General features: G+C 42.4%; 2 protein-coding genes across 5 annotated transcripts in view; both read right to left on the bottom strand.

The window, feature by feature from the left end:
* SUSD3 (sushi domain containing 3) overlaps nucleotides 1-11,124 on the bottom strand; it is a 52,496-nt gene extending 41,372 nt beyond the window's left edge. Inside the window, exon 1 of the mRNA XM_048957166.1 lies at nucleotides 11,010-11,124. Coding sequence (XP_048813123.1) covers nucleotides 11,010-11,109 — 100 coding nt within the window. The 5' untranslated portion in view covers nucleotides 11,110-11,124. The remainder of the gene's footprint in view (nucleotides 1-11,009) is intronic.
* A 1,797-nt stretch (nucleotides 11,125-12,921) lies between these two features.
* Nucleotides 12,922-23,789, bottom strand: part of FGD3 (FYVE, RhoGEF and PH domain containing 3) — a 100,386-nt gene continuing 89,518 nt past the window's right edge. For 3 of the 4 annotated variants that reach the window (XM_048957160.1, XM_048957161.1, XM_048957163.1), the window contains 3 exons: nucleotides 21,978-22,130; nucleotides 18,877-19,017; nucleotides 12,922-13,908 (listed from right to left, as the gene is read on the bottom strand). In XM_048957160.1, coding sequence (XP_048813117.1) covers nucleotides 13,684-13,908; nucleotides 18,877-19,017; nucleotides 21,978-22,130 — 519 coding nt within the window. In that variant the 3' untranslated portion in view covers nucleotides 12,922-13,683. Of the gene's footprint in view, nucleotides 13,909-18,876; nucleotides 19,018-20,208; nucleotides 21,211-21,977; nucleotides 22,131-23,789 lie in introns of those variants that run through there. The other variant, XR_007379238.1, reaches the window with a different exon arrangement.

Genomic DNA, 23,789 nt, shown 5'->3' on the forward strand with positions numbered 1-23,789 from the left:
TCCAACTCCTTAATCTGTGATTCTCCGTTAAAAAAAAAAAAAGGATAGCAACAGTCACCAGTTCAGTTAAGTGCAAAAGAAGGATGGTAGGCAACTCAGAAATAGGCAGAGGCTCCTAGGGACGTGGCTAGTCAAAGAAGGGCCTCACCTACCCAAAGTGCCCATCCCCTTCATCCCCTTGAAGTAGGGCAGATGGAGGCAGCTCCTCACCACGCCACATGTCTGCCAGGCTGCAGGTAGGCTGCAATGTGCAGCCCGAGCTGTCTGCCATCAGGGTACCCCATGCTGCAGCTGTTACATCCTTCAGCCCCACTTCACTTAAATTTAGTCCCTGTTTGGACTTGGCTGCTGCCACCCCAGTGGTGTTCACTATGCTGGATCACAGGGCTGAAGCCAATGGGATGGAGTTCAGCAAGATCAAGTGCTCGGTCCTGCACTTTGGCCACAACAATCCCAGGCAAAGATACAGGCTTGGGGCAAAGTGGCTAGAAGACTGTACAGAGGAAATGGACCAGAGGATATTGGTCAACGCTTGGCTGTACATGAGCCAGCAGTGTGTCCAGGTGGACAAGCAGGCCAATGGCATCCTGTCTCATATCAGAAACACTGCAGACAGTAGGACAGGGAGGTGATCATCCCCTGTGCTCAGCTGTGGTGAGGCCACAACTCAGTGCTGTGTTCAGATTTGGGCCTCTCACTACGAGAAACACATTGAGGCCCTGGAGAAGGGCAGTGAAGCTGTGAGGGGTCTGGAGCACAGGTCTTATGGGGAGTAGCTGGGGGAGCTGGGATTTTTCATTCTGGAGAAGAGAGGAAACCTTCTTGCCCTCTACAACTGCCTGACAGGAGGTTGTGATGAGGTGGGCGTTGGTACCTTCTCCCAGGTCACAGCAATAGGATGAGAGGGAATGGCCTCAAGTTGCTCCTGTGGAGGTTCAGGTTGGATGTTAGGAAAAACTCCAGAAGTGTGGTCAGGAACTGGATTGAGCTGCCTAGGGAGTTGGTGGAGTCACCACTGTCCCTGGAGGTGCTCAAGAAACGTGGCACTGAGGGATGTGGTTTAGTGGGCAATATTGGTAGTAGGTGGATGGTTGGACTGGATGATCTTCAAAGTCTTTTCCAACCTTAATGATCCTGTGATTCTACAATTCTCCATTTTCATCATGGCCAGCATACGAAATTTGGCTCTATACAGAGAGCTAGAAATGGACTATTAGCAGCATAAATCTTATTTATGCACTAATACGAAAGCATAAGTAGGATTTAGGTGGTGCTTAATCCCTGTGCCAGCCCTTCTGCACAGAAACAAGCTGTACTTAGAAGAACAGATTTTAGGACGAAGGAAAGACTTAAGCTTACAGCCTTTTTGACAAACACTGCCAGTGACTTCTCTATCTTCAGCTTTGGAAGCCCCACTTCATTACAAGCGATGATAGAAGATGAAGAATGAGAAGAAGACCAAGGTCCCCACACACTTTGGAATCAGAATCATTTCAGTTGGAAGGGGCCCTAACAGGCCATCTGGTCCCACTCCTCTGCACTGAGCAGGGACACCCACAGCTCCACCAGGTGCTCAGAGCTCATCCAGCCTGACCTCGGGTGTCTCCAGGGATGGGGCACCACCACCTCTCTGGGCAATCTGTGCCGGTGCCTCACCACTCTTAGTGTAAACAACTTCTTCCTTGTATCCAATCTGCATCTCCCCTCTTTTAGTTTGGAGCCATTTCCCCTTGTCCTGTCAGCACAGACCCTGCTAAGTTCTATCCAGTCAAGGCTGGGTGCTGCTGTAGATTTATTCCAAGTCCCCAGTGACCTGCAGTGACAGCCGCAGAGGAAGGCAGCACTGTGCCCTGGGCTTCTCATGCAGCTTCTTTAGTACAGGAAATGGATGCAGACTGAGATAGTTTTTACTACGTAGCACTTTGACACACACCCTTTCTCTGGGGGTGCTTTGCTGTTGGAAGCACAACTTGGTTGCACCAGCCTTCAGCCCTTGTGCCATCACCAACATGATTTTTTTTTTGTTTCCTGAGATGTTGCCTAAAAACAATGTATTTTTTTTACAGTTATCTTATAATCGAACACTTCCTCATAGAAAATGCTTTGAATAACTGAAAAACCTACCTAACAAAGAAAGCTTTTTATTCTAGCTTATGATTACAAAATCCATCAGCAAAGCAGCACAGATCTGAGCTCAACCTTGGTCAGCTCATGTGACAACTGATGAAATGAATCTGCTCTCTTTGGCGCAGCTTGCTGGAGAGATACCACTGCTCTTACAGAGACCTGGCAGTGTGGGTGGGTTGTGGGGAACCCCAATGAAAGAGGCACCGCCTGCACTGCGTGTCTTGTCCGATGCTACATGATACACACAGTGGTACAGATCAATTTCAATAGCACGGCTTCTAGGAGAGATAAGAACGGGCATTATTAACAGCAGCAAAGATGATAACACAGGGAAAACCAAACGTCCAACGGTTTGCTACAGGGTTATGAATATTTAGTATTTATTCTAAACATGAATGCCTCCATTCAGTTCAAGTTTATCCTAAAGAGAAGAATTGCTTTAATCCCACAGTTTTACTACTTAGAGCCAGCCATAAAATGGAAATGGCACAGTGCATCTCCGGAAAACTTGAACTACTCTTCATTTACCTCTCCACAATTTCTCCCTTGTGCTTGTTCAGTACAACAAACTCATGTCCCTGGGGGAGGAGAAGAAGTGGGAAGGAGATCTTTCCTCCTCACTGAGCACTCAAAAGCCCATTTAGCAGCCATACCTTTTCCCAGATAAGAGGAGGCTCTGGGGAGGCCTGAGAGCAGCCTGTCAGTACCTAAAGGGGCTGTAAGAAGGAAGGGGACAGACTCTTTAGTAGGGTCTGTGTGATAGGACAAGGGGAAGTGGTTTCAAACCAAAGGAGGGGAGATTCAGATTGGACATGAGGAAGAGGTTCTTTATACTAAGGGCAGATACGCACTGACACAGGTTGCCCAGAGACAGTGAATGCTCTGCCCCAGAGGCACCCGAGGTCAGTCTGGATGGGCTCTGAGCACCTGATGGAGCTGTGGGTGTCCCTGTTCGTTGCAGGGGAGTGGGATCAGATGGCCTACCAGGGTCCCTTCCAACTCAAACAGTTCTGTGACTCTATGACACACAAAGGAAGGCTGATGGTCCAAAAGGAACCTCTGTGGCACACACCTTAGTGCCAGAAATAACAGCCAGGAGGGGCTGTGTACCATGGGCAGATCAGAGAGGGGCTGCTATGCAGGCACTGCAGGCAGAATATCCCTGAGTTTTCACTGATGTATTTTTATTTGAAGTGGCAATAAATGCAGTCCCTAATAGCGGTGTGAATCTGCAGCACACAGCGCTGCGATCAGGGAGTCTGAGTATAGGGGAACCCTGGAAGAGACATTGGTTGAGGAGCTCCAATTCCAGCTCAGCCTGAATGCACAAACCTCACAATGAAGAATACATTAAAAAATATAATAAAATATCCCTGAAAATCTGAGGAAAAAAAATAATATTTGACAAAGAAAAATAGGTCTAAAGAGAGGTCAATAGGAATTTTACCACCTGATTTCTAAGCAGCTAGGACGTGGTTTCAAACTGTGAAAACACAAGGAAGGGAAATTCCTCCATTTCCCCCTATTTCAGAAAACAAACCCATTATTTGAACCTGAACCGCAGGGTTCGGCATGGCTGCTTCCTCCCGGCATTCAGGCTGTTATCGCTGCCAGCAGCCCGCGCAGCTCGCCATGCTCTGCATGAATCAAACCAGCATCAGACTGATGCATTTCTTAGTAACAGGCAATTAGATCTATCAAAATTATTATTAAACACTCTGCTCGCAGCGCTCGCAGGAAGGATACAGATGGTTTGCGATTACAGCAAGGTTTTACAGATCTTATTCCAACTTCAGCATAGCAGTGAACTGAAAGCTCCCTGCAAGAGCCCTGGGGCACAGAGGGATGCCTGGCCACGACACTGCACCGCCAAGCCCAAGGAGCTGAGGATCAGCACGTTCTTTCTGCAAATGCTAAGAATGTTACAAATCCAGTCAATACAGCCCGAATCCCAGCCCTGCTTATGAAAAGGCAGCACTCATTTATTCTAGTCTGCTGAAGGTAAATTCCAACTAAATTGCATTCTGAATTAGCGTTTCATTACGCATAGTGCATGCAGAAAACTCTTTTGGAAGGGTAATGCAAAACAAAGCCTCACGCTTTTTAATTGTCGCTATTAGCGTTCTCGCTGCCAGCTCTCGTTTTGCTTTCCAGTGCATCTGATGCTCGTGCAGAATCTGCTAAATCTGCCATTACAGAAAGTGCTAATGGAGGTAATTAAACTTAAGGATTGTTGACATTTACTGGGAATCAGTGCTGGGATTATCGACAGTGCTGTGCTCGGTCCCGAGCTCGTATGGAAGCAACATCCAAGAGCTGAGCGACCCGCTCCTGTCTGCAGGGCTGGGCGGTGGCAGGGCACAGGACATCTGTGGCACGCTGCGGTGGCACTGGGCCTTCCTTGAGCCCCCCAGTGGGTGGCAGAGCTCTCAGGTATCAGCCACGCTCTGTAGTGGCACAGACAGAAGGCTTCGAGAATTAACACGTTTGGCCTACAGATAGGCAGCTGCTTTCAGCTTCGCTGCGCAGAGCTGGCATGGCCATCGTGTATTTTTATAGACACTGGTGATTGAAACATAAAAATAAAGGAGATTGAGCTTAAACAGCCTGTCAGGGTTTGCGTGGCAGGATGGCTGTGATTAATACCCAAACAACACGTTGTTGGTTCTCACTAGATCAAAGTAGGATAAATCCATAAATTTGAAAAAATAAAACCAGTGTCACAATTCAATACCCAAACTCCAGCAATTACTCATTTTCAAGGATGGCGCTGCTGAATAATAGAAGATTTATAGGCATCCAGTGGAAGTTCTCCAGTTATTGTAATTAGGGGCTGTGAACATGACAGTACAGAGACGGGCTGTACCAGTCAGCGCCAGTTAGGAGCTGCCAGCTCTGCAAACAGATCCTGCTTTTGGCCACAGGTACTTTTCGTTAAGGCACTTTGTTCAGCAGGCACTGCAGAGCAGCATGCTATTCCAGGATGAGCTCGTTAGCAAGATTGTACCAATCTGCAAGCAATAATTTTGTGGGTGTAGACACACAAGATGTAGGAAAGGAACTGGGATTGAATTTAAGACTCCTGATGCTTAGAAGCTGCCCATGCTGAAATAGCTGGAGCAGGCTGGGCTCCTGACACCCCATGGCAGCTGAATAAAGCCCCAGTGTGCTGCACCTGCCTGCATCTCAGCCAGCAGCCCCACGAATGGCATGATAGTATTGCATCTTTTTGCTGTTTTCTTTCCTGCTTGGCAACACAGAAAGAACATGGCATGTTCTAGAGGACTTTTCATCATCTTTGTTTCCAGATTTGTCTCATCAGCAAATTTCATATTTTTTTGGCATTTGCTTGGACTACTGCAATTTTGTTTTTGAGGGGACCCAGATGTGCCTGGGGGAGCACCAGGCCCAGCACAGAGCATCCTTCCCTTCTTGGAGAGGACGTCAGTTCTTAGCTCAGCAAGGCAACTTCTTGACTTCTTTCTATATTTAGAAAGACTTTTAACTATCACCATCACCACACATGGCTCCTATTTGGGCAATGATAGCAAAGGGCAAACAAAAGCAAGCAAGTAGGGAAACGACGGTCAGTGACGTACGAGGCTGCTTTTGAGGAAGGCAAGGAGCTCCCAGCCTCTGGACGCCAGTCCCTAAGCACCTGAAGCAAGCAGGTTGCAGGATCAGCTGTGGAACACACCTGAGGCACTGGCCCTGCATGTAAAGAAAAACTGACAAAAGCAGGCAGGCTGCACCTCCCTGCATTGCGCTCAGCCTCAGCGCATTTGAGTGTGGATTTGTGCGCCTGCTGCGCTTCAGACGCCTGTCAAAACAGCTCCAGTTTGTGAGACAGTGAACGTTTCAGCGTGGTGTGCTTCTGAAGATGGGAATTCAATTTAGAGTAAATGCACCCTGCTTATGCTTTCAGATGGTATTTTTCCTGTCAACCAAACACACAAGTAAGGCTAAAGTAGCATTCCAAAGGGAGGAAAGGTGCTCCAGAGATGCAGGAAAAAGGATGAACTTGAAGAACAGGAGGCTGTTAGATGTATCCAAAGCACGGGGCAAGGAAGGAAGTGGCACTAAAATGGAAATTCTTCAGAAACTGCCATAATTCTCTGAATAATCCTGCTCGTCTAATTAACATTTAACTGCATTAATTGGTGTCTGCCCCCTCAGTACTTCCAGACAAAAACAGCCAACAAAAGCTCCTCATATGAGGATGCTTTGGGACTCACAGCCTGCGCAGGCCCAGCCTGGCAGGAAGGCACAGCATTGCCCACCTCCCCACAGCACGCTGCTCTTCCCCCCCTCACTTTGCAAGGTTTGAGACAAACCTGCCTCTTCACAGTTCAAACGCACCTTCTAAAGTAAGCCTTTGTCCTCAGGATCTTTTTTTTTTCTCCCCCATTTAATTTAACCCAGTTCCACCCTGTTTCTCTCAGAGCGTTGTTTAATTATGTTTCTCTCAGCCCTTGGGGATTGCTTCTTTAAAAATCACACATGATTCTAGTAATTGCGGATGATGACCAGACTGCAGGAAGCACAAGTCACATTGTGGTTTCTCAGTTTGCAATATACTCCATAACGTGATGCTAGAACACACATCTGGGGACAGCAGCCACGTGCTGCTACCTGCTCTGGACTCCCACATCCTCCTACCTTAAGGTATAACTAGGAAAATGAAAGCTCCATCAACGTGGAGCCAGCCACTATTTTTCTTTATGTTTGATGAATTCACCTTTTCAAGCAAAAAACATCCGACCATCTCCCCCGCTACCTCTATCACTTGTAATAGAGGACCTACCTTTAAGTTCTGCCTCCGTGAATTCAGTGAGCCCCCTTCCTATTGATAAACAACAGTACAAAGAGACACTGCACTGTGTCACACAAACTTGAACAGTCTGTTATAGCTGATTAAATCAGTCGTGTCACCACATCATCTAACGTGACTTCATGGAGACTCGTTGCCATCCACCTCGCAGCATGTGGTATTTCTTGACGCTGGCTAGCAGGGATTCAGAGCTTGTTACCAAAAGGGATTTCCTCACATGGACTGACAGCGCATGGTCCATACCCTCTCTCCAGAGGCTCAGTGCTGCAAATACACCCAGCTCCTTCATTGTGAACTGGACACGTGCAGGGCTGGTCACTATTTGAGCACTGGGTGTTTCTGGCACAGGCTGCAGATTTTCTCTGAAGGTACACAGCTTTACTACTAGAACAGTACAGGGTTGCTCCCAGCTATTGGTATACCAGCCCTGAGGTATCACGTAGCTCTAAGCCTAATACAACACAGCAAATTTATTTCCCCGTCACTTTATTTTAGCACAAAGGTTTTCCTATTTTAATTCAGTTCCTTGGTCCTTTTTTTTCGCTTGCTGTGGTTTCAATGGTACTTATTGCAATTAAAAAAAAGATTTCTAAAACCACAATGTACGATTAACCTTGTGGAATAATTAAATGGACCAACCACCCTATGAACAGCTCAAAGGCACTGGAATCCCTGAATCACTCACCTACCCATAAGAGCCTGTGGAAACGTCCCAATCTTTTCACGTTTGCTCAATGCAGCCAGCCACTACACCAACACCACAGGCAACTTTCTGTGTTGAAAACTAAAATTTCCTGAGACTCCCTTACAGCTTCAGTACGTTCTGAATTAATACTGGGCTGTTTATCAGAGCAAAAATGTGCTGACCCTTACGAAGCGTGAAAGTTACAATGCATGCGTAGGCCAACACACAGCGCTTAATTATTCTTATCAATTCAGAACTCAGCTGGTACTTGTTGTCACCAGGTTCACACTAAACATTGTAATCTTCAGCTCGGAATCTGAAAGCAACTTCATCAGTATTGGAAGTAGGACAACATCACTTATCCCAGTTGAGCATCGTCGTGCAAGTTGCCCAGCACTAAGGCCCAAGATCTTACAAGCACATGGATACTTGTAACAGTGTACAAGTCTTGACAGATTCTTTCCTATTCTGAGATACTGGGACAACTGATTATTCCTTTTCAAGTTTATATACACTAGCTACAGAACGTATGAAATCACTTTGATCTGAACAGCAAAGTGAGAAGCTTCCATGTTAGCAGAGCATCATCCTGAAACACAGGAAAACTACTTGCCATAGGCAGGGAAAACAGGCCCACTTGACTGAAACAATGTGGGGACTTGGAAATTATAGTTTTCCAACACAGCATGCATAGTCTAGACACGGGAACACAGAGTCTCTTCACATTGTAGGGATTTTCATTCATTTCCTTATCGAGCTGAACATGACTCACCGTTGCTCAGCACACACCGCATGCACATGCTGAGCTGAAATTAGCTTTAAATAAGCTTTCTGCAGGGTAGGGCAGCACAGACAGTGAAGGGGGAAAAGTACTGAGGAAATCTTTCTTGAAAGCTACTGTCAGTGAACAGGAACTCAGCACTGCAGCCCAGGTCCTAAGATCATTCAAATGTCTGGGTAAAATCAAAGTCATTTATTCCAGGTGAGGGTCTGTTACTTGAAGATTGAATCCTGTTGCTAAGACATGCCCGGGTACCTTTCTTTCACACTGTGCACATAGCAGAAATGTAAGTTCGTTTGGCTGTGTTTGAGCAAGTCATCTATGTAAGCTAGTTTTAGCTTCCCAAAACTCTATTTTAGAGACTCCAAACAGAATTCCTCCTTCAGTCTAATCTCATGGTCGTAGATCACACAATATCCGTGTGGGCAGCCAGTAACTGCTTTCTGAAAAGCCAATTTTATCACTATTTCATTTTACAGCAGAAGGTAATCACTCAACTCTGTCAAGCTTCCCTGGGCCTGCAGAGTGCCCAGCCAAGTGAAAACACAAAGTGCAAGCCAAATGAAATCCCTGCCATGCCCCACACAGGCCTAAGAACAAAAAAGAGAAATGGTAGGTGTGTAAAAAGGGAAGGTGCTTGTTGACAGGATGTGCAGGCGCTTATATTTAGCGGCCAATGTTCCATGCTGCTCGTGCAAGACCAAGACAAGGAACGGGTGTCAGGCAGGTTAACCACAAGCTTTGAGCTACATTTTCAGCATTGCTGGGCAGCTGCTTCTGGGAAACTATGCCAGGATGCAAAACAGGCAGGAAAACCCAAAATCGTGTGTTACCTCAACAAAAAGAACAGGAAAAACGTTGCTGCATTTCTCAGGCCTAAGATCTACTAAAGGGAAACATTTCTCTTCTCCCCGACTCCCCACTCGCTTTGTGCACTGCTAAGTGCCTGCTAAACTGATAGCTCAATTGTCTTTGTTCAAACCAAATAAATGAAGAAAGATGCTCCATTTCAGAACACCACTGAAAATAACAGAGCCTGTTCTGTTCTTTTCAGGACAAAGTATTACTTTTAGCTTTACCACCTGACACGTTTCTTTCCCATTAACAGCCAAAGTGCTGGAAATGCAGTGTTCTGCACAAGAAGGAGGAGGTTTCTTTATTCTTTCTTAAATAATTTTAAACAGCATGGCAACATATTCTGCCACACCTCCCCAAGTATTCAGTTATGTATGCCCATGCCATTCATGCAATTCATTTACTGGAAGGACAAGTGCAGAAACAAGATGTAAGAAGCATCTCTTTCTATTTTGAGTGGCTCTCAGAGATATACATACAGCAAAGGCACCTCTGGGCTCATGGAAGCAAACATTTACACAGATGGCTGCTCCTCACCAATGTGGTATTTAAAAAAAAAAAAGTAAATTCAAAGAAAAAAATCAGGGAACGATCAGGGAAAGCGATGTGAGGCTTGGTACTGTATGTCTGACCTTTATAAATGCAACACTTAAAACAGAACTCTTCCCCTCTTTTGCACATGAAACTATTTAAGGGAAAAAGCACACATCTAAGAGATCTCCAATAGTGGCTACAGGCAGAAGTGATGGTACAAAAAAAGCAAAGTTTAAGACCAAGAAATAAGCTCATTATAGCTGATCATGTAGCTCTTAATACCTGTAAAGTTTACTGGAATCATTGCTTATCCTAGTCCCAATATTGTATAGGCTTTTACACATGCCTTACCTTGCTCTGGAAACAACAATGGAGACACTTCACTAAGTTGAGCGTATGCTCAGTATCTGCAGGATCTTTTGTCTTCTAATACTAAAGACTCACCATCAGCCCCTCATCCTCACTAACCAGCATTGTGTATTTTTCAGTTACAACTCTTCATCCAACAGGCCCAAATGTTCAGGTCTCACTGAGAAGAAAGAGCCAGGACCAAAATGAAGCAGACTACAGATTCATACAGCCAGCACCCTGACAGCAGCCAATCACAGGTGATGAGGAAAGAGCACTGGATTAGAGGAAACATTTACTGATGCCTCCCCCAGAGCCACATCAGTTTGCACACCAAGACAAACTGAGGCTCACAATCTGAGAGCATAATTATAAAACTAAATGGAGAGAGAAACAGACTTTGGGAGCTCAGGACCCCTGTCTGGCAGAGCTGACTGCAGTTCTGGTATACCTGCTTATTATCACGTGAACCAGATTGCAATCTTAGGTCTTCTTTTGCATTTATATATTTAAAACAAACAAACAAACAACAACAAAAAACTCTGCTTCCTTTATGTATCAAGCTACTCAGGATTCAAGGAGCTCTGGATTGCTCCTTGCATTCTTAGAAGATATGTACTCACACTTTGAAATTCATCATGTTCTCAACCTTCACATTGCTGAATTCATTTGTATGAACAACTCACGTGTGCCCCAAGAAAAGAAATAACAACCCAAAGTCTGAACAGTGCCCGCGATGGAAAGTACAGCAATAGTGGCAGGGTGGCACAATCCTAGGTGTAGGAAATGAGGACAAGCCGAAACGCAGCAGCTGAGGATGCAAAACCGAAGGAAGAAAAACTGCTTACCTTTGGAAGGCCTCAGGTGGTCAGGGATCTCCAGTGAGACACCCTCACCTCCACTGCCAACCCTACAATGAGCTCTGGAAAGGGGGTATCCTGGCTCCATCCCTTCTGGTCACTCAGGTGCATTGCATTGATAACACCTGAGCTCCTCTGGGTTGGCCCTGCCTTCCCACCAGGTGCTCATCAGGCCATGACTTAGCATTTCTGCTACACTGCCTCAAAGAGAACGGGGTATCTCACTGTAGGTGAATACAAAGCAACTCCAAGTTGATGGAGACTATTCTGTCAGCTTCTCTGGAAATTTAACTGGGCTTTGGAAAAAGCTGACTGGGTAACATCACAGACTTGGATTGAGGCCACAATGCTGACCATGGCTGAAGGCATGAGGTCTCATCCTCAATCACCACTACCTGTTTCAATTTATGCTGTAGGCTGAGTGTTTTCATGCTATATCAAAAAGGAGCAGAGCTCTGGGATCTGCAGTGGACTCACATCAGCTCTCCAGACAAGGTTTAAGTTACCAGCTTTAGGCTACAAAAGCTCTTTGTGGGTTTATGGCTTAGCCATACAGTGGAGATTCCCCAGGCAGGGGCCATGCTGTTTCCCCTGTAAACAGAGATGAGCTGGAAATGAAACAAAGCTACTGCACAGGAACCACGGCACAGATGCCTGCTGGTGTGGTCTTGTTCCAAGCAGACCATAATAATTTTTACAACTTTCTAAAAAAGAATATTTTTGGCAGAAGGTGATCTGAGGTACAGGTAATATTAGATAAGTGCCTTGACATACTTAAAGTTACTTGTAAGAAGAAAAAAAGGCAAAATGAGGAAATGAGGATCCCATGGAAAAAAATGGAAAAAAAAGTGCACTAACAAGGTTTGCTTTTGGTTAATAAAACTAGAAAACGAGTGGTTTATTCCTTTTGTTGTGCTTTACCATTCTTCTTTCCTATTTCTCTCTTGGTAACAAAGAAAGAGAAGAACAAGGGGGATGGACAGAAGAAATAAAATGCACTAAGATTACAAACCCAGTAAATTTTCAAGGCAAGCATCCTAAATCATTATATTTAGGCAGGAAGCCTGGGGGGTCTGGTGGGAAGAATAACACATGCTGGAAAGAATTCCTTTTCGTAACCTATACCATAAAAATTACCTTGCAAGGAAGACTTTCCACATTAACTTATTGGAGGGGAGGAGGTAGGGAGGACAGAGAATTTTCAGATCATTGATACTTTACCAGCAGCTAATTAAATACATCTAATTCTTTAGCATCACCGACTTCAAATAACTGATTATACCTCTGTTTAAAAGAAAAGAAAACAGCCCCATGCAACCAAATCCTTCTCTATAGGTAAGAAATACACTCACTGATGGAGACTGCTAATTTTCAGCAATTCTAACCGATTCTGGCTGTATGGAGCCTTTCTTTCTACCAACATCACAAAATGCAGAAGGCTGAAGAGGAAACAAAAGTTAAACCAAACCATTTAAAAATTATAGTACTGTGACAGATTTTATTTCATTTTTATCAGAACTACATGCTTGCTACCACTAGGAACACACAGTCCTTATTTTTGTTTTTATTTTCCCTCTTTTTAACCTATATTAAATGCCAACCTAAAGCTTGCTGTGCCTTGGAGATCTGGCTCAGGAGTTAACTGCACGAATTTTTATTTAAATAGATAAGCACTTAAGTTTGAAAATTAGACAAATACAAGTGAACAGGAAAATTAAATTACAAATTCAGTTCATACAAATATGTCTTATTCTAAGCACTAAGTCCTGTTAATTAGCTCAGATCTTTTAAAAATTCTTAAAATACTTATGAAACATTATTTACAAAATATATAAATAAATCCTAGGGCACTTTTAAATTAACCAGTACAGCAATAAAAAAGTCACCTTTTTGTACTGTGTGTACTAAAAATGTTCTCGTTTATTGATCATATCCCAGTTGGCAGTATAAAACATTTGTTCACTTACATTAAGATGGGCTCAAATAGAAGTAAGGAAGGTATTGGTTTCAAAAGAAAACAAAACAATATTATAAATGCTTAAAATCATTGAGGCTTCTTAATGTTCTTCCCTGCACAGTTTTGCAGTCATTTTTAGAAGTCCCTTCTACAGTATTTGTCTTGTGAACAGGTCATCTCAAAATAGCAGAGACAAAGTTTTAGCAAAAGAAAATATTCAGAACGTTGCTCACACTTCACAAAGACCTTTTACCAGGAGGGAGAGGACAGTGAACGGAATGTCAGTGGCCAGCACAAGCCTTTACAACATTTAACTTAAGAGGCAGCATTTATAGAACTAATCACAGACTATACACATCCTGCACTGAACAGCAATCAAAAGGACTGGAAAATATACATTTAGGAAAACAAGAGACCAATGGTTTTCCATTACCTTTGATAAAATTAATGCTTTTCTCCTTGTCTTTTTTTTTGTCTTTTAACCAGCATCAACACCACCAACAACTACAACTACCTTTTCCATTAACATAACATATGCCAGATAACTACTGTACGTGAGAAATGTACAATAAAAGGAGAGAAACCACTGAATTTCCTATGCAGACACATGAAAATATAAAGCCATACAGATTTCAAAGTGCCATGAATACCAAAATTCAAGTGATGGTTTATAGCATGTACAAAAGAAACTAAATGAAACTTGCTCTACGGGTTGTTGAGCCCTTCAGCTACATCTTCAGTTTCCCCTTTGGCTGCTTTGGCGAGAATTTCCATCCATTTCAGCTGCAGCTCTTCGTCTTCTGCACTGAAATATATAGTTTGCTGGGACTGGCAGAGCTTAAAGACATGCTTCACTTCAAACTTCTCACCAGAACCTGGAAAACTGACTTCGTATCCCGGCAGAGGAATAGGACGTGGACCCCGTCCATCCTAAAAGAAGAGGAAAGGGAAAATGTAAAATTCCTACAACCAATTCTACTTGAAGACTTGAAAACAGGTCCAGCAGTGTGATTACTGGGGATTTTCACGTAACTCTACATAACCTACACATTTTCTTTCACTGAAAATCATTTCATTAGGTACAGGCAATTGTGTCCAGCTCCAAATAGCTGCACGTAGTCCCTCTGGACCCCGTGGGACATTTGAAAGTTTGGTTCAAGGATGACAAGTACACAGAGTTGAACACTGAGAGCCACAGTGACAACTGCCAGGGAAGAGACTGGGAAATAAAAGAAAATTTCAACTTTCAAATCAATCAGCGAATCTTGTCAGCAGGTCTTGGGTTATTTATGACCCCTGTCAGGATTGCAAAGGAAAGTCAAAGCCCAGATTTTCTGCCATTCTTTAAAAGCGAGATTAACTCAGAGATGTAGGCAGCAATAAAGCTCTCTAACAGTCACATCCTGAGCATAAAGCAACTCCCCTGCTAAGCTGTATGCAGGTAGAGAGCAAGCAGCCTGTTTCACATCATGCCAGCACCTTCAATGTTAAGTCCCAAAACTCAAGTCCAAACCAGTCAGACACCAAGCATCTGTAAGGAGATGTTGTCTTCTTGCAGCTACGTGTGTAGCAGCCTACTGAATATCTGCATCAGAGCTGACAACATTCTCCTCTTCCCACACTGAATACAGATGACTTTGTACATCTATAAGGAAGCCAGAGCCCTGAGAACAATAGCAATTAAAAATCTGTTTTCTAACACTCAGGCTAAAATAATACATGTCTCACAACTGCTCACATCAGTGCAAACAAAGACCTGCATGTACAACACATATTAAATCAGGAAACCTGTATTAATTTATTTATCTACCATTTCTTATTGTTATACAAAAATGTCAGGGCCATAAGCTTGAAGACCACACATTATCTGAGGAGGTTTAAGGCAGCTTCACGTCAAACACAGAAGAATTCAGTTCCTCTTCTAAGTGCTTTATTAGCATACAGTTTCTAGGTACTGCATACACAGAATTCAGAACTGGCACATACTGAGTAGACCTAGAGCTGGCTATATGGCACAGCCAAAGCAAGATGGTACAGGACAGCACAGTGGACACAAAATGCACAAAAGCACAAGCAACTTCCACCATGTCTGCTCTGCAGATCCTGTATTTAAGTTTTATGAAATACACACTAAGCCTTATCACATGGCAAACTAGAATTTGCCCACGACAGTGAAAAATTACATTTGTGTAAGAGCAAACTGATGTTTGAAATGTACGTGTTGCACCTACCCAGCAGTGCAGACACAAATTAAACAGACTGCCTTTGCCCTTTTCTTAATATGATGTGCTTGTGACTTCCTATTTACCTGCCTGATCCACAAGGAAGGGATGTAAATAATTTCTTAGAAGTGCACTGCTGTCAGGTAAGAGGTGAAGCACTCAGCCTCTGGGGGAAGGTCTGTTCCAGGCACCCTCAATACAGACATCTTTTCCTACACATCCTTTTGTATTGTACAGGCCCTCTTGCACGATCACACACAGCAGCAGTTACCCTCTTTCATCTTTTCTGCTTTCAAGTAGGCTTACAAAATCCCTTTGGTTTCTACCTCCACTCCTTACCCACTTCTGACCTAACCTGAAACACAAATCACTGAAAGACCTGACTGGATCACAGACCAAGACATACAGCTCTGCAGAACCACAAGAAAAGGACAGGCTTTGTTCTGTGCAGAACCAATTAAAGCTTCAACAAGGTCAACTAATGAGCCACAAAAAAAATCTGATTTATTAACCCCAAGCTCTACCAAAACCAGTTACTCCCTCATTCGCTAGGAGTAAACCACATTTAAGTGACAAATACAGGCTTTTTCTTAGGGACTTATAAAGCACAGTTTCCACCTGGATCAAGCACCTGGCTGTGCCAGATTCCTGCTCTGCATTTCTCCAAAATTACCTGCTTCTCTAGCTAGCTGTGCTTCCTTAATTCTGCGTTTCTCATTGACACAGAAGTTAGTATCAGTGCCTTGGAGCCAGCTGTCCACACAGGACAACAGGAGAAGAATGAGAAGCTCCAGTCAGGATCTGTGGAAAGAGCCCAGTAAAACCAGCCATCCTTAAGCCTGAGGTGGTTTGTGCTTACAAGCAAACTCCTATAATTCTAGTTGGATAAACACGACAAACAGCTGCACAAATCCAGTCTCTGTCTGAGGACAGATCAAATTGGTATGATTTCCACACATAAATAAACTGTGAATTTTATCCTCATGCATAAAGCCCTGCACAAAATTTAAACTGTGAACACTCAGGAGATTTACTCATTCTCTTGGAACAAGTGTATAAAGCAAAAGAACACAGCTTTTGCTATTTTAAAGCCTGACAGTCATTCTGCTATTTGCATGAAATTCCTTCAGCAGCACACAGTGTGAATGCTGTCAGGGCCACCATTAGTGTAGCAGGAGTCCCAGGCTGGGTTTGGTTCATTCCTCCTTCCCAAGAGCCAACTTTCTTTTCTTTTTAAGATAATCCCACAACTAATGCTCCTATAGTCATGCTTCACTTGATCAATACCTTCAATATCACTGTTGGCAATATTATTTCCAAAAGGTACCTCTTTTGGGAGCTGTATTTCTCATGTATTTTGCATAAATTCAAACTAGTGGATTAATATTAAGGATTCACTTCGTAACTTTTTCCCTTCAGCTGGATGCTGAAGGGAAGATGAAGAAAGTATGTGAATGGGAACAGCAGTCCTTTGAAGAAAGGACTCATTGATGTTGTTTATAGTCTCAGCCTGTACTTCTGGTGTCTGATAGTAAATCCAGGCTTGGCTGTTGAATGTAAAACAGATTAACCTTGTCCTGTATGCTTTTCTGCTCTTCTATCAGGTGATATATCTCACATCTGAAATAGCTGAGGACACTAACCACTATATTCAACTGTCATAAAATTGACAATCAAATGACAAAGGCACCCTTTCCCCTAAAATACGGGATCTTACTAATAATATCAGAAGGCTCAAGATCAAATCTGGCAGGACACAGAACAAAGAATACAGCATATGAAGCACAGAACTTCCTCCAGCTTTTGACCGTGGCTTTGCATGACTGCCAGAAGAGGGTCTGGGGGATTGAACATCTTTCTGCTTGTGCTAAATATATCTGTCTTACGTCTCTTGGGTTATTACTTATGCTGTCCTGAGACGATCAGCTGAGCACTAGGAGAAATTCTCTTTCTAGGTCATACCATGTAAGAGATGCTGCATTCCTGCAACTTCTAGTTCCAGTCACCTATAGATGACATACACTGCTCCTGCGTGACGAAGGCCAAAGAGTTCAAACCTCTCCTTTCCTTCTCTTGCCCTCCTTGCCCAAGCTTATCTGTAAGTTAGGATGAATTAATGTATTCAAGAAAAACATGAGAGGTCTGAGAATGGATTTATCTTAATATCAGCTGCAGTCAGGACATTGATTCTTGGCCCTGACATCAGACCTCATATCAATATTTGATGCTCTCCAAGGAGCAAAAGGCATTCTGGCACAGTTTGCATGGAATATAGGGCTTGCACTGGTGCTTTGCTGATGTATAATTTTCACATCAACTGAAAAGTTTTGCAGTAAATCTCTTCTCTCTACTTTGCTTTTTAAAGCTTTTCTTTTGTTTCCCCTGACTGACTTCACAGAGATCTAAAGATTGGTTTTGCTGCATTAGATTTTAGTGTTTCATCTGAGGCAGTCTGCCTTTTCAACTTGTTATTTCAGTCATGCATGTCCTGTTGACTGGAAGGGAACCCAGGCAGCTCACTGCCCATGGGAGAAGTTGGATATTTAGCCAGTGAGGGCTTTAGCAAGTGGGCTTTGTCTGGAGCTCTAAATTTATGGTTTCAGCTTCTCAAGCACTACAGCATTAGACATGCTTGTTCAAAACCAGAGGCATTCTCTCTGACAAGAAGCAAAATAAATACAGTTCCAAAGACAACACATATTTCTAGCTGAACATTTGCTACATGGTAAGCTTTACTTCAAATACCTTTATAAAATCATGGGTAGTATTTAGTTTTCAGACCATTGCCAGCCACATGCATACAAAATGATGCTAATTAAAAGAAAATCCCTTGTATCATTACACATACAGCAGGGTAGTAGCAGGCTGAATGTGAGCCCCACTCCCTCTTTTATTCCATCCAGAAGATGAAGCAAAGCTGTATATAAATGTTATCAAATGCCAAATACAAAACTGGAAGTGGGGGATCTGGTGTCAGTGCTGTCACATGATATCATCAGGGCTAAGGAAGCATGATTTGAATCTCTGCCTTTGAATTTACTTACTTGTATCACACTCAAATGCTAATTAGCTTCAACAGTTCATTTAAAAAAGAAAAAAAAGCTTCCTACAGCAATTATTTGAAGTAATGATAAAATCATGATGCTATGACAAGCTTTACCAAAGGGCCTCCCCTTTTGAGGATGATGAACATCTACACTTCCACAAATTCCTGCACGTACAGGAATACAACATAGAAGAGCCTTAATTATAAGAAAAAAAGAAGAAAAAAAACAGGAAAAAAAAAAGCTTGAATTGTGATATTTAGAAAAGACATTTTATAGTAAAGTGCTTTCCTTAATATTAAGGTAATATAACTTTTGAATATATCCATCTGAAGCCTCTGGAAAACAAAACAAAACAAAACAAGAAGTTATTTATCCCTATTTTGTCCTTCATTGTTAAAAAAAAAATCAGAATAAATTTAAAAAGCTGTGACTTTTAAAACATTTGCTTGCAACTGTATCAGTAGCAACTATAAATAAGAAGGACATCTGAAATTTCCAAGGCTTTGTGCTAAATTCAGAATACCAAGTTCATTTCTGTTGTTGCAACCAAGTCAAATCCTTTGACCTATTTCTCAGCTAAACTTATGCTTTTTTTTGCTGTACGACAGCCTTCATGAATGTCACTTTACCTGGCTAATTCCTTGCAGGTACAGAACAAGAGGTTCAGTTTTGGGGATGGTCACCCACATTTTGTACCAAGTCTTCCCTTTTTCAAGGAACTGGAGGTAGCTGCTGAAGAGGCTGTTTTCAGGTGCTAATAAGCTTTGCTTCTGCAGAAAGAACAAAAGAGAGCTGTTTCAATCATTTTTACAGAGTAAAAATACTTACAATACTTAGTTTTCCAGAGTCAAACAATACTGAAGGACAAATGCTGGACAGACCACATCTTGCCTGGATGAGGAGCTACGAGATATGGTTTAGTGCTTGTGGTACTAATAGGAATGGGAGGGTGGTTGGACTAGAAGATCTTGCAGGTCGTTTCCAACCTTGTGATTCTGTGTGATTCTGTGTAAAACAAAGTTTAATCATCATTATATACCATCAAGAAATAGCAGCATTCCATGTAACAGAAGCAGATGCTGAACTGCTGTTCCCAGTGGACAGGAAGTTAAATTTCACTTCTACGAAGTAAATTGAGAATGGCAATTAAGTTGACACTGCTAGTTTCTTGCTTAGCAAAGTAGACTGGGAGGTGATTTCAAATGAATGAAAAATGTGCCTCAGCATCAGTGAGTCTCCTTTGTACGTAAGGGATGGTGTTGCTGCAAGTCTGTACAGAAGACAGCTCTAATATCACTGGTAAAGCAGCACGAGCCTAGAAATAAGAAATAATGGTTGCTTGGAACCTGCCCCACAGAGTGCCAATCTTCCACAACCCACTTTCATAATCCACTTCACTGCACAGCCAACAGTGATCACACTTTACATGTCTGAAACAAGTATTTTGGGAAAGGAGAGAGCAAAGAGAAAGCTGGTGCCTCTCTACATTTTAGAATTACTGTGTAGACAGTGCACTTGGTTCATTCATTCAGAAGCAGTGCACCAAGTGCTCTGTGCTTGTTTTAGATACTGCTGCAAGAGAGATGGGAGATGTTTGGAGTTTGGAATACAAACTGTATGCAAATACTTGTGCTTCTGTCATTCACATCTTCTCAGCGCTGGGATTAGCAGACACTCTTGTGCATGGCTGCAGAGACATAAGGCAAATCAGAGAGTGCTACGGCAAAAAAAAAGATACAAGAAATTTCTGCCTTATGATAAAAAGCAAAGAAAAAGAAAATTCCTTTTCACTTCAGACTTTGCACAGAAGTCTCCCAAGGATTTCTGCTAATAACATTTGGAAAGCAGCAGTCTCCTCAGATGCTATTAGGTTTGTTAAGACAGTTTCACGTAAATAGGAGGGAAAGAAAAAGTCTGCCTCTGATCCTTCTTTTTCATATCCATATTCTCTTGCATTTTACCTGATCCTCTGAGGACTTAGCACAAGGCTAGATGCATGAGCGTATAAAGGAAAAATAAGTGTTTCTCCTTGGGTTTTTGCAGCTTTCTGCTGTAATCTGCTTTCTGAAGTAAAGCCACAGGTCACATTTCACTGGTTCGCTTTTTGGCTTTTCAGATTAACACAGCTCACTGCTGGGTACGTGTAGGTTTTCACTTCACTGGCAAACAGCTCCACTGAAACAGCATTGGAAAATTTATCCTGAGATTCCTCAGACTGTTTTGAGGCATATTAAGTGCACTTCATCTGTAGGCACAGCTACTTTGTATACATGAACTTTCCGATGGTGTAAAGCTCTAATCCAGAATCTGCTCCATCTTCTCCATGCTCTGTAAAGATGTGAGTTTGGGGAAGGACATCACGCATTTGTAGCTCTATATTTCTTAGACTCTAGGTGTGCTTTGGGGCACAAAGTTGAAAAAGAATTTGAGTAGCAGAGTTCAATTTGGCACACAGCAATAGTTTTTATCAGTGTGCTGACCTCTGAGACATTTAATAGCCTGGAAATAAATATGACATTCTGGGAAGTACGGGGGCAAGGGTGAAGGTGGATTTATTTGAACAAGCATTCACTGCAAGAGCATTGGATGAGCACCAATAGGTTTGTATTTCTTGCACAGAGTTTAGCTCTTTTCCATGCCGGTTGCTTCTCTTGAGGAAGTATAACAAAGCTGAAAGGCAGTCTGGAGGCTGTAAGGAGAGGCTTCAAAAAAGAAGTTTTTCAGTTTGATGTTTTTCAGCACAGTTTGCAACTGTTCGCTGGTTTTCCACGCAGTATTCAAGCCAGGTTAGCATATGTCAGCATATGGGGGGAAGGATGGCTCACGAAGTTAAGATCTCCTGGTGTTTCAGTAGCTCTTTCCAGAATCTGTTACACTCTCTGAAGATATGCCTTTGTGGGTCCACTTTCAATTGAAATGAATGGCCCCTTTTATGCATGCAGTGACTTCTGAATGACTTCTGGCTGTAATTCAAAGGTAAAATAAATAAAAATCTTTTCTTCAAGACGACCCAAGAAATTCATTGCACGTCATAGCACTCACAGCTCTTCCTGTAGTCTAAGAAAATGAATTGGTAAGAGAAGGTTCATTTACTGGGAGATGAAAACAAACCAGTTTGCCAATATATTTCTTGTTTTTGTAAAAATAAGGGTAGGTGATGCTGCTATCACAGTATAGAGCTTGGTGACATCCATAGCAATTGTGAAGCAACAGCTTATGCAGTACAATTTGCAGAAGTTATGTCTTGGAGAAAACAGTCTGCATGCTAGCAGGGTTAAGAATATTTCAGTGAGTCCTGACAGTCTTTCTTTTTTTGCATCATCAAGTAAGAAAAACGTGTTCTAATGATATTTTGGCAGCAGTGCAAAAAAACCCCAAACTCTACTTTGCCAAGCTCTGCCAACAGTTATTGTGAGAAACTCAAGGTTGGAAATGCATTGGAACAAAAAGCAGCCAGAAGCTTTTCCTGTCTTTTGTTACTTTGAAAGGTGAAGCTTATTTGCAAAACCCGTGTGCATCCCTATGCCATAAACATCCTATGGGAACACCCCCACTAACAAACAGAATTCAGTGTGCACGAACGCTCAAATGTCACTGTAGGAAAAAAAAAAGTAACCAAATGATTTGATTTGTTTTAAACAAACGCACTTGAATAACAGTAATAGTAATAATGGTAACAGACACACGAGGGCAGCTAGCACACCAGATGTTTCTTAGATAAACAGCATACCTCTGCAGCTTGTCTTTTCTTCTGTTCTCCTACTGCTTCCACTCCAGGGCTGCATGGGCTTAGCGGTAGCTGAAGAAAACACTCTTTACACACTCGATTGTGACGACTGTTATCTGCAAGTGGTTTGAACTCTGAGCATTTTGCACAGATCACCTGTAGCAGGACAGTGCTGTATTAGTCATTATGAAAACGTAATCTTATTTATGCTCTAAACAAACTGAATTGCAGAATGGACGTTACTGAAGTAAAATCCTGAAAGCTTTTGTAAATATAAAATAAAGTGATCAATCCACAATGCTTACTTTATTTACCTCCATTAAGAATTAATATCTTTGTGATCCCATCCCAAGAAACCCATTAAAGAAAACACATGCCTCTTGGGGAATACTTTATAATTGAGTTAAAAAGAGCTTAGGTTTACAGAGTGATCAGTGTTTCCCAATGCCAATCATAAGACAGTTTTGGAGTGAAGGTGGCTGGCACCTCCTTATCAGTAGGCAGTTCAGCCTGAAAGAACTGAGGCATCCAAAATAACCAATCATTTTATGAACACAGCCCAATATAATATGCATTACAATTTTCGTCTGATGCCAAATTAACAGCTTTTGATTCCAAGAACATGCAAAGAAACATCAGTCCCATGAAATCAGTGCCTGCAGAGAGTGATGGATCTGCAGCTCTGGAACTGGGTTCCAGACTTAAATCTACTACTTGCTTTTGCACAGCTGCTCCAAGGAGAGAAACTGTCCCCCAGGGTGCAATGCAAGGGCAGTCAGATGGATTCAACATCTATTCAGAAATTACTGTATAATAATACACCACAAATGCCCTTCGGTTACAAGTATATGTTATTACATGCTTCACTGCAGGGCTGTGAGAAGGTAACTGCTTTAATTCAGCAAGCGTTAAGTGAAGAGCCGTTCTGCCAAGTTATGTAAACAAAAGCAAGCTGGCATTTTTAGAAACATGATAGTCTTTCCTTGAGGCAATTTAACTTCTTTCATTTGCTGCTATTGCCATGTCAGAAAACATTACATAACCAACAACTATTTAACGATAAATTATTAATAATGTAATTCTTATCATCTCTCTGTCCGTAGGGGAAAATGATTATTTCCCTTCTTAAATAATACTCAGCTTTACAGTAGAGCATTTGAAACATAAAGAAACATTTTATGATTTTAGCTATTATTAAAAACTGAACAAAAAAATCCGGAAAGCTGAAAATCCCAGCTCTTTGCAAAGATGTCTCCTCCACAGTAATTTTGTTTCGATTGCTGAGACTGAGTATTTTAAACATCTTAGCTATGCATTTACATCTCCTTCCAGCTGAAAATTTATCTCCACTTCCCAAATGAATAACGGTATTTAAATAACATCATTCTGTACTCGTAACACTGGAACACTGAACCGTGAAACTCGAGTAACAGAAGGGAGGTTGGAAGTCACGTTACAGGAATCAATCTCGTCGTGGCTATGGATGCCATTTCCAGAAAAATCTGAAAATTAAGCTGTCAGTGAATGGCACTGGGAAAGGGCAGCTAAGTGCCCTCTGCAACCTGGCCCTGCAGCTCCAGCACTCATTTTTTCAAACTTTCCAAGCACTTTGGAACAAGCAATTCTAGACAATTCTGCTTTAGGAAAAGATCATTCATCTTAAATACTGTATGTTCAGTTGCTCATCCCAGAAAGAGCTAGTAAGAAGCAGGGCCACTGGAATGCCGTTTTTCTCCTGCAAACGGTTAGCAACCGCCTCCCAGATATATGCATGTTCCCAGAGAATGCATCACCTTTCTTTTTAACCACTGATGC

The sequence above is a fragment of the Lagopus muta genome, chromosome 11 (genome assembly GCF_023343835.1).
Source record: "Lagopus muta isolate bLagMut1 chromosome 11, bLagMut1 primary, whole genome shotgun sequence".
Taxonomy (NCBI): domain Eukaryota; kingdom Metazoa; phylum Chordata; class Aves; order Galliformes; family Phasianidae; genus Lagopus; species Lagopus muta.